Source organism: Vigna unguiculata, chromosome 6 (genome assembly GCF_037176805.1).
Source record: "Vigna unguiculata cultivar grain cowpea cultivar isolate G323 ecotype 2 chromosome 6, ASM3717680v1, whole genome shotgun sequence".
Taxonomy (NCBI): Eukaryota; Viridiplantae; Streptophyta; class Magnoliopsida; order Fabales; family Fabaceae; genus Vigna; species Vigna unguiculata.
Window position 1 is genome coordinate 46,467,719 of NC_140797.1, and position 12,982 is coordinate 46,480,700.

The 12,982-nt window shown below is 34.4% G+C and overlaps 2 protein-coding genes across 2 annotated transcripts; both read left to right on the plus strand.

Moving 5' to 3' along the window:
* The first annotated feature begins 222 nt into the window (after positions 1–222).
* On the plus strand, positions 223–3,633 carry LOC114188616 (glutamate receptor 2.7-like). The gene is made up of 5 exons (XM_028077185.2): positions 223–551; positions 650–1,920; positions 2,316–2,622; positions 2,744–3,138; positions 3,223–3,633. The coding sequence occupies exons 1-5, from the start codon at positions 278–280 to the stop codon at positions 3,460–3,462; spliced, it is 2,487 nt and encodes an 828-aa protein (XP_027932986.2). The 5' UTR covers positions 223–277; the 3' UTR covers positions 3,463–3,633.
* A 4,564-nt stretch (positions 3,634–8,197) lies between these two features.
* On the plus strand, positions 8,198–12,431 carry LOC114189001 (glutamate receptor 2.7-like). Its single transcript, XM_028077695.2, has 5 exons — positions 8,198–8,947; positions 9,311–10,599; positions 10,893–11,199; positions 11,289–11,686; positions 11,781–12,431. Exons 1-5 carry the CDS (start codon positions 8,845–8,847, stop codon positions 12,204–12,206), a joined length of 2,523 nt encoding a protein of 840 aa, XP_027933496.1. The 5' UTR covers positions 8,198–8,844; the 3' UTR covers positions 12,207–12,431.
* Positions 12,432–12,982: the final 551 nt, after the last annotated feature.

Consider the following 12,982-nt stretch of genomic DNA (forward strand, 5'->3'; position numbering starts at 1 on the left):
CTTCAAAGTGCCTTAAATAATGAGGATGTTTGAAGTTCATTCGTATTTACGAGCAAAGGATGAAGCTTGGTCATTAAATGCTTAGCAGAAATTTTTCGACTTACCAACCAATAGCATGCCTAGATGTCAACTTTTTCTGCCACCCACTTTTAACTTGTGTTGTCACAAAAGTGGTTTTACGAGGTTTTCACAACCAGCCCCTACACCGTGTATTTCATTACATTACATAAATATAGCAACACTCTGATGAAACTTAATTTTTGTGTCAGTAGCCAATATGAATTTTAATATCCAAACTTCCAAAGCACTATCAAATATTTTGGTTCGGATATCTCTAACAATCTTGCTTCTCCTCATTGGCGCTCGGGTTGCCTACAGTTTCCAAAATACAAGTGTTGGCGTGCTCATTGATGTCAATTCAAAGACAGGAAAACAACAGAGAAGGGCCATGCAAATTGCAGCACAAAATTTCAATAATCATTCACAGAACCACAACATAAACCTTTTCTTCCGCGACTCTGGTGGAATTCCATTACAAGCAGCTTCATCTGGTGAGCACTATTTGATGATTAACTTTTCGGTGGTAAACTTCTTTTCACTTTCTTTCACTTAATCACTTAAAAAATATATCGCTTCTTCTGCTTTCCAGCTGAAGAACTGATCATTAAGAAAAAAGTTGAAGTCATTATTGTCACGGGGACATGGCAAGAAGCAACTCTAGTTGCTGATCGTGGAAACAGCGCTCAAATTCCAATTATTTCATTTTCTTCTCCCCCAATAATCCCTCCTGTTTCAATGCAACATCGTTGGCCTTTTCTGATTCAAATGTCAAAAGATCAGGCCGCACAAATAAACTGCATTGCAGATATTATCCATGAGTTCAATTGGCAGAAGGTTATAGCTATATATGAAGACAACCCTTACAGTGGTGATTCTGGAATGTTAAGCCTCTTTTCTGAGGCTCTCCAAAAGGGTGACTCTCAGATAGAGAACCGCTTAGTTCTTCCATCGTTCACTTCTTTATCTGATCCAAAAGGGTTTGTTCTGGACGAATTGCTTAAGCTTTTGCCACTGCAATCTCGTGTTTTTGTTGTTCTTCAAGCAACATTCCCTATGATAGCCCATTTGTTCAGAGAAGCTAAGAAAATTGGATTGTTGGGGAAAGATTCAGCTTGGATAATGAACGAGGGGGTCACAAGTATGTTAGACTTTGCAAATAAATCTGTTTTATCCTCTATGGAAGGTACTTTAGGAATCAAAACCTATTATTCTACAAGTTCTCTTTCTTATAACCAATTGCAGGAAAATTTCCAACCTGATGAGCATACAAAACCAGGATCAGATGCATTGCAAGCTTATGATAGCGTTACATTAATCACAAAGGCCTTGGAGAGAATGAATGGCAAATCTAGTAATTCAAGGGTGTTGTTGGAAAAATTGTTATCTAGCGATTTCAATGGTTTAAGTGGTAATATAAGCTTCAAAGATGGTCATCTATTCAAAACTCCTGTGTTGAGAGTGATAAACGTGGTTAATAGGGAATGCAAGGAATTAGATTTTTGGACCCCGAAATTGAAGTTTGGTAAATCTCTTAAAATACTGAAAGACAGAGAAACAAAAGGTGATTATGCTACAAATATCTTTCTTGGCCCAGTGGTTTGGCCAGGAGGCCTCACTTCTGCTGATCCTAAGGGATGGAAAATGCCGACTGACGCAGAACCTTTGAAAGTGGCAATTCCTATAAACCCTTTTTTTGAAAATTTTCTGAAAGAAGACCCTCCAAAGAAATATGATGGTTTCTGTATTCGTCTTTTCCTCGAGGCAAGAAAAATTCTGAGTTACAAGTATGGTGACCTTCCCTATGTACTTGAGCCCTTCAATGAATCCTATGATAAGCTTCTACTGAATGTAATAGAAAAGGTAATGATTCTGTATTCATAATCACCCCTCTGAACATAAGGTTATTCTCCTAAGCATGTATTTGCCTTTTTAGTCTCTTCTTGAATATATGCATTGCACACCACAACATAACATTACACCAAAAACAAAGCAAATTGTTTCTTATCTTATTAATTTACCGTTGAATTTGTACAATCCGATACTTGTATTTGCACCAAATTGGCATAGAAAATATCGTTTTTCAAGGAAAAGAAAAACCATACCAAGTTTTTCCTATTGTTCAAATTTCTCAACACAAAATGCTTCCCAGTATTCTTTGAAGTTTAAATTGTGTCCTCCTTTTAGACTTTCGTGATTATTTGTTTCATGACCAATTGAATAACAGAGAACACTTATAGAAAACTGAATAACTGCAGTCCCACCATGCTATTGTTGGAGATGTAACAATACTCGCCAACCGATCAAAGGATGTGTCGTTCACTCTACCATACACTGATTCGAGTTTATCAGTTATATTTCCCATAGAGACTGAAGGGTCAACGTGGTTGTTTATGAAACCCTTTAGCTGGGAAATGTGGCTCGTTACTATTTGCATTCTCATCTACACAGTGTTCACCGTATGGTTCCTGGAGCATGAGTTCAATCCAGATTTTGGTGGTCCATTGGAAAATCAGATCAGCACCACACTATGGTTTGCCTTTTCTTCTCTATTTTTTGCTCATAGTAAGTATAAATATGCAAATAATGAAAACTCTATCACATTCCTTTTAGTTATATATTCAAGGTCAAAACTGATTAGTTTTAAATGTTAGATTTCATAGATTTGTTCTTCAATGTGGCTCAGGGGAGAGAATAAGAAGCAACTCTGCACGAGTAGTAGTTGCTGCATGGCTTTTTCTTGTGTTTGTTCTAACCTCAAGCTACACTGCCAACCTTTCCTCAATGCTAACTGTCAAACGATTTTCACAAAGAGATATTCAGTGGCTAAAGCAAAACAGTTTATCAGTTGGTTGTGAAAACCGCAGTTCCTTTGTAAAGAACTACATGATACATGTGTATGAGTTCCATCCAAATCAAATAATACACGTTGATGGAGAACATGACATTGTAGATAAATTCAAAAGCAAAAAAATGCATGCTCTCTTTCTTGAAAGCCCGTATGAGAGGGTTTTCGTGAACAAGTACCCCAAGGATTACACTGCAATTACAGCTGCCAATAAATTTGGAGGATTTGGCTTTGTAAGTGCTTACAACTACGTATATAAAATGAATATCAAACTTGTTAGACATTGAACTGAAAATTGGTTTTGCTGATATATGCAGGTATTTCAAAAAGGATCTCCCCTGGCTAGAGATTTTTCTGAAGCCATTTTAACACTGGCAGAAAATGGAAAACTAAAACATTTGGAAGAGCGCTGGTTGACTCCTCACTCAAACCGTTCTCCAGAAACTGAGAGCCTGACCCTCCCCAACTTCTGGATTCTCTATGTCATGTGTGCTGTCATATCCACCATCTGCTTGGTGCTGTTTGTCAGCAGCCAAACAGAAGTTGCAGATTACTAGCATGATGTGACATGGTTGAGAAACAACCTTATATCTTAAACACGTCAACATAATTCAATCTCCATGTCTGCTGGTATGGAAAAATATAATCCCAACCTCTGTCATCTGATGTTTTTTCCATAAACATTGTGTTACATGTCTTCTGAGGCTTAATTTCAATGAATTTCACGAAATAACTGACTTACAACTGATGTTTTTCTTCATTGCTCCAAGAGTGGACGTTGAGAAAGCAACATAGTTTTTTGTCTTTGAGAAAAGTTTCATTCCATTGAACCACTATTTTATTGCTTTACAATAAAGGTAGATAAAGGAAATAACAATCCACAACTTACATTTATTATTTTTCATGAAATTTTCCTAGCATAACAATGAGCAACTATAAAGAAAAATGATATTATGAATGGAGAAGGAATGACCAGAACAGAAAAACGGTGAACGGGTAAGTAACTGGTGGTTTAGGTTAAATTATACTTTTAGTCCCCATTTTCGTAACAAAATTTGAATTTGGTCCCTCAATTATTTTTTATCTCAATCTGGTCCCTATTTTGGGAAATTTGAACCAATCAAGTCCTTTCCGTTAGGAATGAAATAACGGTGTTAAATGGGGTGCCACGTGTCAGCTTTTGGATTTTTAGAATTTTTTTTTTTATTTTTTGAATTTTTTTTTTTTTATTAATTTTTTTAAAATTTTAAAAAAAATTAAAATTTTGCCACGTGTCAAGTGGACATAATGCCACAGCAGTGACAATGCCACGTGTCACTATGTGGGAGTTGTCATTCTCTCATTCTCAATTTGGTCCCTCTATTTTATTTTTTGTCTCAATTTAGTCTCAATTTTTATAAAAATTATGCAATTTCGTCCCCCTCCAAATTGAAACCAAATTTAATTTCTATACAAATAGGCACAAATATTTCTATCAAAATTGATATTTCAAGTAAATATTTTTAACAAGATTAAGTTTATTTTAATTTATATTTTACGTTAAACTTTATTTAAAATTGTTTTAAAGTTGTTAATAGAAAATAATATTAATAAAAAAAATTCATAAATTATATTGATATTTTATTACATTATACTTTAATATTGTTTTTTATTTGAATTTATATTTTAAATAATTGCATATTTTTAAAATGTGTAAAATTCAATAATTTCTATACAAATATTTTAGTTAGTATAAAAATAACAATTATATAATTTAAGAAAAATTAACTAGTTTATGTAACAATAAAAAACAAATAAATTTAAAATTTGAAAACAATTTTAAATAAAATTTAATGTGAAACAAATTTAAAGAAACTTGGTTTTATTGAAAATATATAATAAAAATATCAATTTGAATAAAAAAATCATTTAATAAAAATATTTGTATAACATTTTATAATTTTTGTTTTAATTTGGAGGGGACGAAATTGTATAATTTTTACAAAAATCGGGACTAAATTGAGACAAAAAATAAAATAGAGGGACCAAATTGAGAATGAGAAAATGACACTTCCCAAATAGTGACACGTGGCACTGTCACTGCCATGTGGCACGATGTCAGCTTGACACGTGGCAAAATTTTAATTTTTTTAAAAATTTTAAAAAAATTCAAAAAAAATAAAAAAAAATTCAAAAAAAAAATTCAAAAAAAAAAATAAAAAAATTCAAAAAATCCAGAAGATGACACGTGGTACCCCATTTAACACCGTTACTCCACCACTAACGGAAAGGACTTGATTGGGTCAAATTTCTCAAAATAAGGACCAGATTGAGATAAAAATTAATTGAGGGACCAAATTCAAATTTTGCTACGAAAATGGGGACTAAAAATATAATTTAATCGGTGGTTTATTACAAGTTTGATTACAAAAACTGACATAGAAACCAGTGTCCTAGTCTTCTTTAATAACTTCCAGCTAGGGGTGGCAATGCGGGCTGGGCCGGCCCGTTTAGGCCCTCACAACGCGGGCTGGCCTGTCCCGCCCCGTATACTTTATACGGGCTGAAAATAGTGGCCCGCCCCGCATACTCTTTGGCCCGCGGGTCTGCGGACCGGCCCGCTTTTTTTTATAATTTTTATGATAAAACTTTCAATGTTTAAAAATTGGGAAATTTTAAGAAGTTCACAAAATTAAGTAAAGACTTTGGGGAATTAGATGATAAATTGATAATTCAAGATATTCATATTCATCATATTCATACTATAACATACACAATGTATTCTTTAAATTTTAGCACATTAAAAATTACATAATACTTGTCTTTTCCAGTTATACAAGAATTTGAAACGTTAATGCAAGAGTCCATAAAGGAAGTAATTAATATACACAAGTGCAAGTTTTTTTTTTTAATTTTATGCGGACTTGCGGGCTGGCCCGCACGGGCTGCGGGCTTATGCGGGCCTGCTGGCTCACTACCCTGGCCTGCCCCGTGTTTTTTCTGCAGACCCGCGAGCCAGGCCCTAATTGCCATCCCTACTTCCAGCTAGTTAGAAAGCCAGAAAATTTGCTTACTTACTTTCTCCTCCACAAGAAATTGATAATTTTTGAACACGATATTATATTTTTTTCAATAAAATATTTATTTTTGCCCTTTATTCATTACTATTGTACATTTTATTAATAAATAATTTAAATATAATCAACAATGAGTATAAACGTGTTACATTAATAGTGTTATTTTAAAATTCAGTAAACTTAACAAAATTAATAATTTTTGTTAGTCTCGGTATGAATAATGTTTTTGTATTAAAGACAAAGAACGAATATCTCTAATATTTTACAAAGTAAAAGATTTTTTTTTTGTATAATACATAATTTTATGGTAAAAAAAAGTTAATATACTTAAGTATTTATATGGTTTCTCTTTAGTTATTTTTATATTTTAATAATATTTTATGAGAAATAACTATTAAAGGAATTACAAAAATGTATAAAAAGGTCAACAGATACACGAGGTAATAGTTATTTTGTAAAATATGTATATTTTCCTTAAGCACGCTCCCATTACAATGTAATGACATAAATGACTTTTAAAATTTTGAAATATACAACTTAAAATATATTAAAAGGTTTTTGAATTACGTATTCTGAAAGAGGGAAAACGTATATTTTGAAATGAAAATTCCAAAATAAGTTATTTGAATTTTTTTTAACATTAATTATTCTGTAATATTCTATAATATTTTTATTTTAAAGTCATATTTGTAAAATAATTCAAAATGTTTATATACGTGAAACATGAAATTTAAAATCTTTGAACATGTTTTCCATAAGCTTGTTTTCCAAAAGCATGTCTTAAATGTTATAGTTTAGTTCAGTGTAAATTGTAACAGAAGTTGATATCAGTGTGAATAACAACAATCTAACGTTCAAGATTTTCTCTTATCAAATTCTATTTCAGTTTATTGGCTTGATAAGATAGCTACATGCACTTTTTTTTTTTCTAATAGGTTAAAAAAATAGTTTTAAATATAAAAGCATTAAAATGACAAATAATAATGCTACAAAAGATAAACATAAATGCTTTCAGAAGCCCGTACCCAACTTTTCACTAATCTCTAGTGGTAGAAACAATCTTTCCTTCTGTTTTAAATTATTCTAAAAATGTTAGTTTAGTAACAAAAAAAATGTATTAGAGTTTTTGAGAATAATGAATTTAAAATAATTATAAGATACAAGATTGAGTGGATTTAATTTATTTAAAAAATCATATAGTTTTTATTCTGTAGGTACTATAACAAAGTCCATTGCGAAAGTCCACGGAACAGAAGATGCTAAAAACACAAGGCTGATATTGCAGCAGAATCATTGCCACACATATGTTTTAATATTTCAATTTGAGTTATATATATATATATATATTGTAATATTTTATATTACCTCTGACTATTCATATTTGTAGCAGTTACGTTGACTAACATAAATTTCCATAAACTTGCATCGAACAGAGTCCAAATCTTATTATGTCGTACTCTAAATGTTAAATGCTAAATGCTCATTTTTCCCTTCTGTTTAGGCGAAGACCGACTTGTGATTTGCTTGGTGTGTCTGTTTTGTGGTTCAGGTAACTTTGCTCTTGTTATCCACATGTCGTAGGTCCCATCCAACTTACTTCTTCCAAGAAATGTCTTTTGCCAAATTTTACATTTCATGTTTCTCCGAAAATCAGAACAACTTCTCAACTTCTTGTACTTTTCTACGAGTCTACTCTTGTAAACTAGTGGATATGAATGTTCTGTCGGTATCTGTGTGGAGTGTATATGACGCCTTGATTCAAAATCAAGAATTCCTGCGTGCTCCGTCCAATCCTGAACATCGAAACCTTAAGAGCACACTTTCTTCGAAAGTTTGTTTACAGGCTAAATCAATCACGTACAATAACTTACGTGACAAGAATTGTCTAAACCTTACAGACACCACATTACTCATACTGATATATAGTATCATTCTTTTCTCTTTTATTATTATCATCTAGAAAAAAACATGATATCTAACTATAATCCACCAAAAGACAACTCTAGCAATTCAAGAAGTCAAACACCACTAGCACGTGTTTCACTAATGTTTCATTACCTTGTGTGTATGTAAGTACCTTTGTTATCTCACATGTTAGGACGAAAGAGTGTTGGGCATGATTGAAGTGCTGATTTACATTTGAAAAGGAAGTAATTTAACTACAAAACTAATCCTATATTCGATATGCAACTTCTGCTTGCTGCTACATGGTATTGAAACAAACTTTTCCTTTCAATTTACTTTGTATCAAGATTGTCGGTAAAAAAGTAGATTTTAAACCAAATTTAATCTTATAAAATCAGTTTATAAAGTTACATTTATTTATATATTATAAGTTAGCTTATCTCTAGTGGATGTGATTTGTCTAAATCCAAAACTAATCCTATCTACAAGCTAGTCCTACTCACCATTTCTTCCACGCAAGTTGGAACTACAAGAATATTCCTTCCTTATTTTGGTGACAAGATTCTCTGTTCTGTCTTTATGTATGGAGTCAACATCTCCGTAACTGACAAAAATTCAAGTTCCACGTCCCCACCAGAATTCTTAGCATCCAAGTACTAATAATTTCGCTTTTACTGCCTTCTTTTCCTCGAATTTTCACTTATATATATATGTAATAAGACCGAGGCAACCTACACTCCCAAATTTTTCAGCTAAAGGTTAATATATCATGTGAGCAAAACATACAGAAGCAAAATGCATTTCCTTTCAACTAATCCTCAAGCACTAACAATGACTTTGATCTTCTTTTATGTACTCATCTACCTTGTTCTTATTAATGGCTACTAAGATGAAGCTACAAATACAGACAACCAAGTTATATCTGTTGGGGCAATCATTGATGTGAATTCTCGCATTGGGAAAGAACAGCAAGTCGCCATGGACATTGCAGCTCGAAGTTACAATACCACTTCAAAGACCTACAAGTTGGCTCTCTATTTTCGGAACTCCTCCGAGGATCCCCTTAGAGCTATCACTCTTGGTTAGTATATCTAGCATTGGCCAAGTAAAAATTTCAACTTTATATGCCTTCGGGTAAACTTTTTCAAAGGGAAAACTGTATTTTAGATTCTTCAAGATTCGATCAAAAATTTTTTCAGTCTTTTTCTATTTTAAAATTGGTGATTTTAGTCTCTATTTATAAAAGGTGGTGGGTTTTGTTTCTGATCCTGTGTTCTTCATTTTGACTTAACCAAGGACAAAAGCCATCATGTTTTGGAAATGTGAGAACCAAAATGATTATTATTAGAATGTAGGAACTAAAATAGGTTTTGACGAGATTTAAAAACATAGCTTGCCCTTCCTTGCATATGTTCACTGAAGAATTGGAGACCCTTTCTTGCAGCTGAAGAGATGATTGATAAGCAAAAGGTGCAAGTGATTATTGGGATGCACAGATGGTCAGAAGCAGCTCTAGTGGCTAAAATAGGAAGCCGAGCTCAAGTTCCTATCATAGCATTTGCAGAACCCACCATTACACCGACCTTGATGACTAATCGGTGGCCTTTTTTGGTGAGAATGACTAAGAGTGGTTTATCATATATCAAATGCATTGCAGATATAGTGAAAGCTTTTGGTTGGCAGAGAGTAGTAGCTATCTATGAAGATGATGCATATGGAGGTGATTATGGCATGCTAGCACTGTTATCTGAGGCCCTCCGGGATGTGAGTTCATCGATTGATTATCACTTAGTTCTTCCACCTATTTCTTCTCTGCATGAACCAGGAGGGTTTATACGTGAAAAGCTGAAGTTGTTGCAAACCCAATCTCGCGTTTTCATTGTGCTGCAATCTTCATTAGAAATGGCTATCCATTTGTTTAAAGAAGCCTCAAAAATGGGACTCGTGGACAAAGAATCAGTTTGGATACTTCCAGAGAGCATAACAAATGTGCTGGACTCTGTCAACAAGTCTGCTATTTTCTATATGGATGGAGCTTTAGGAATCAAAACGTACTACTCCGAAATAAGCACCGAGTACCAACATTTTGAGGCTGAATTCCGGAGAACATTTTGGTCCAAGAATGTCGAGGAAGATAACCGCGACCCGGGATTTTATGCATCGCAAGCATATGATAGCATTAAAATTGTGACCCAGGCAGTGGACAGAATGACCAGTAGAAACACTAGGAGCCCAAAGAATTTACTTGGAGAAATACTGCGTAGCAGTTTTCTTGGTTTAAGCGGTCATATTCAGTTTGAAGATGGGAAACTCCAGCAGACTTCTATTTTAAGGATGGTAAATGTGGCCGGGAAGAGTTACAAAGAACTATGCTTTTGGAGTGAACAATATGGGTTCACCAAAAACCTCCCTACAGGAAAAGATGGACATTCTGGTGCTGGTAATACAGAATGTTTCAGTGTTGTTCGGTGGCCTGGGAATCTGAAAAGGGATCCAAAAGGCTGGAATATGCCTACTCAACAAAATCCAATGAAAATTGCAGTCCGAAGCAGAACCTCTTTTTCCAAGTTTGTCAAGGTTGATTATTATCATAAGGGTGATCCTGCAACATATAGTGGATTTTGTATCGATATTTTTGAGAGTGTGCACGACCTTTTGGGGTATGACTTGCCATACAAGTATTATCCTATTGATGGAACCTATAATGATTTGGTTCAGCTTGTCTATAACAAGGTATCAAATTCTTTCCATTTTTCCACACTCCGATAGACTGGCTAACATTTTTCTTTCATCATCTCTAATTTTCACCTTTTCTTTGAAGTGAAATTGTTATCATTTTGTAAGATATCATATTGCTCCCATTTGGCTAAACTGCATTTCAACCACCGAAAATTTGTTTGGTTGTCATAATTATAATTTGTACCAAATACTACTTCGTTATTTTAAATTTAGAGTATCATTTCGTCCCTGCTTTATTGATTTGTACTACTTTTTTTTGTTGTCTTGTGGTTAAATAATGATGGAAGAGTTACGATGCCGTAGTTGGGGACATGACCATACTAGAAGAAAGAATGCAGTATGTGGATTTTACAGTGCCATATGCAGAATCAGGATTGACAATGGTAGTTCCATCAAAGTCTAAAGACTCAGCATGGATGTTCACAAAGCCCTTTACCTGGGAACTGTGGATGGTTACAGGTGCCCTTTTGATTTACACAATGTTAGCAGTTTGGTACCTTGAGAGAGAATCCAATCCTGAGTTTCATGGCAATTGGGGGAGCCAAATCAGCACCGCTCTTTGGTTTACTTTCTCCTCTTTGTTTTTCGCTCATAGTGAGTATCAACCTTTCAATAGAATTATGCAAAGCATGAGAAGCAGTAATGTGAGTTAAACTTAATTAATGGTGATTTTCGTGATGCAGGGGAAAAAATGCATAGCAACTTAACTCGCATGGTGCTGGTCTCATGGCTCTTGCTAGTGCTGATCCTTAACTCCAGCTACACTGCTAGCCTTTCTTCAATGCTCACGGTTAAAAAACTGGAACTGAATGTCACAGATATTCAGTGGTTGAAGAGGAACAACATGACAATTGGTTGCGATGGTGACTCATTTGTTAGGTCGTTCCTAGAGAAAGTAGAAGGGTTGCCGCCAGGGAACATAATAAATATCACTGATGAATACACGTATGATGATTTTTTTCAAAATAACAGCATAGCAGCTGCCTTTCTTGAACTCCCATACGAAAAGGTATTCATTACTGAATACTGCAACAGATACACCGGTTCCACTCCCAGAACCAGATTTGGAGGACTGGGCTTTGTAAGTGATAATACTATTTCAGATGTAATTTTTCTTTTATGGATGTCTGGTATCAGTGTTCCAGTTATGACAGTTTTCAAATAACTTATCACAGATGTTCCAGAAAGGGTCGCCAGTGGCCAGAGACGTGTCAAAAGCTATATTACATCTGTCAGAAAAGGCAGAGCTGAAGAGGTTGGAAGAGAAGTGGATGATTAGCTCCAGCAAGTGCTCCAACACGACCTCCGACACCAGCAATACAGAAAGTTTGAAGCTGAGAAGTTTGTGGATTTTATATGTCATCTCTGGGGCTACTTCCACCATTTGTGTGCTACTATCAACCATCCAGTGTCTGGTAAAATCCTGTCAGCAATGCCAACGCGTAGCACCAGAAGGCAATGACACCCCAAATGATCAAAATGCGTGGGAAAAGGTGATTGCACATGTAAAGCACATCTTTAACAAAAAGATCAATAATTCAAGAGCGACACGCACACAGGTTGTGACTGATTTTCTTCCCGACAGGGTCACGAGAGCATGACCTGTTCTCCAGTACCTGAAAATTCAATGCTCACTTCTCCATCACCGGAGTTACACATGACAACACAGACATACGAATCACCAACACTTCAAGTAGTTGCTTTTTCTTTTACTCTTAAACTTTTGCTGTTAGAAAAACTTATGTAAGTGCCTCGTGAATTGGCCACATGTCAATCAACCTTATGTAAATACACTTTTCACGAATAACAACTTGAATAGTTGATAATCGGCTCTGTTAGGTTTATATTGGGAAAATATAGACCTAAGTCCAACAACATAAAATACTTATTTTCAATCCAAAAAGTTAAAATAATGGGTTTATGAGTCTTTATCCTTATATAGAACCAAAACTTTAAGATAATAGGTTCATGAGTCTTTATTTTTATATATTGTTCTACTTTCTCATTTCTAACGAAATACATTTAAATCCTTTATAATCTTTTCCTCAAGAATAAATCCTTTTGGTACGCTCCCCCTGCATTTCCAATTACGAATACCTTTTTTCTGCTGTTCTTCTTTAACGAGACACCGAAATCCTAAACCCTTACAGAAAGACTTTTAATATAGAGAACTGCATTTGTCCGAACCCATTTTAACTATGGACTCTTTAGAAAGAGGAAATTTCAATGAGATAAAAAGAATTGTTCAACAAGCTGCATTGACAGTTAGTCTAATGTAGCCATAGTTACGAACGTCATCAATATATGAAACATACGTTCACTGCCGGAGTTTCTTTTCAGCCCTGTTCCTCTCACCAGATCTATTATTTTCGATTTT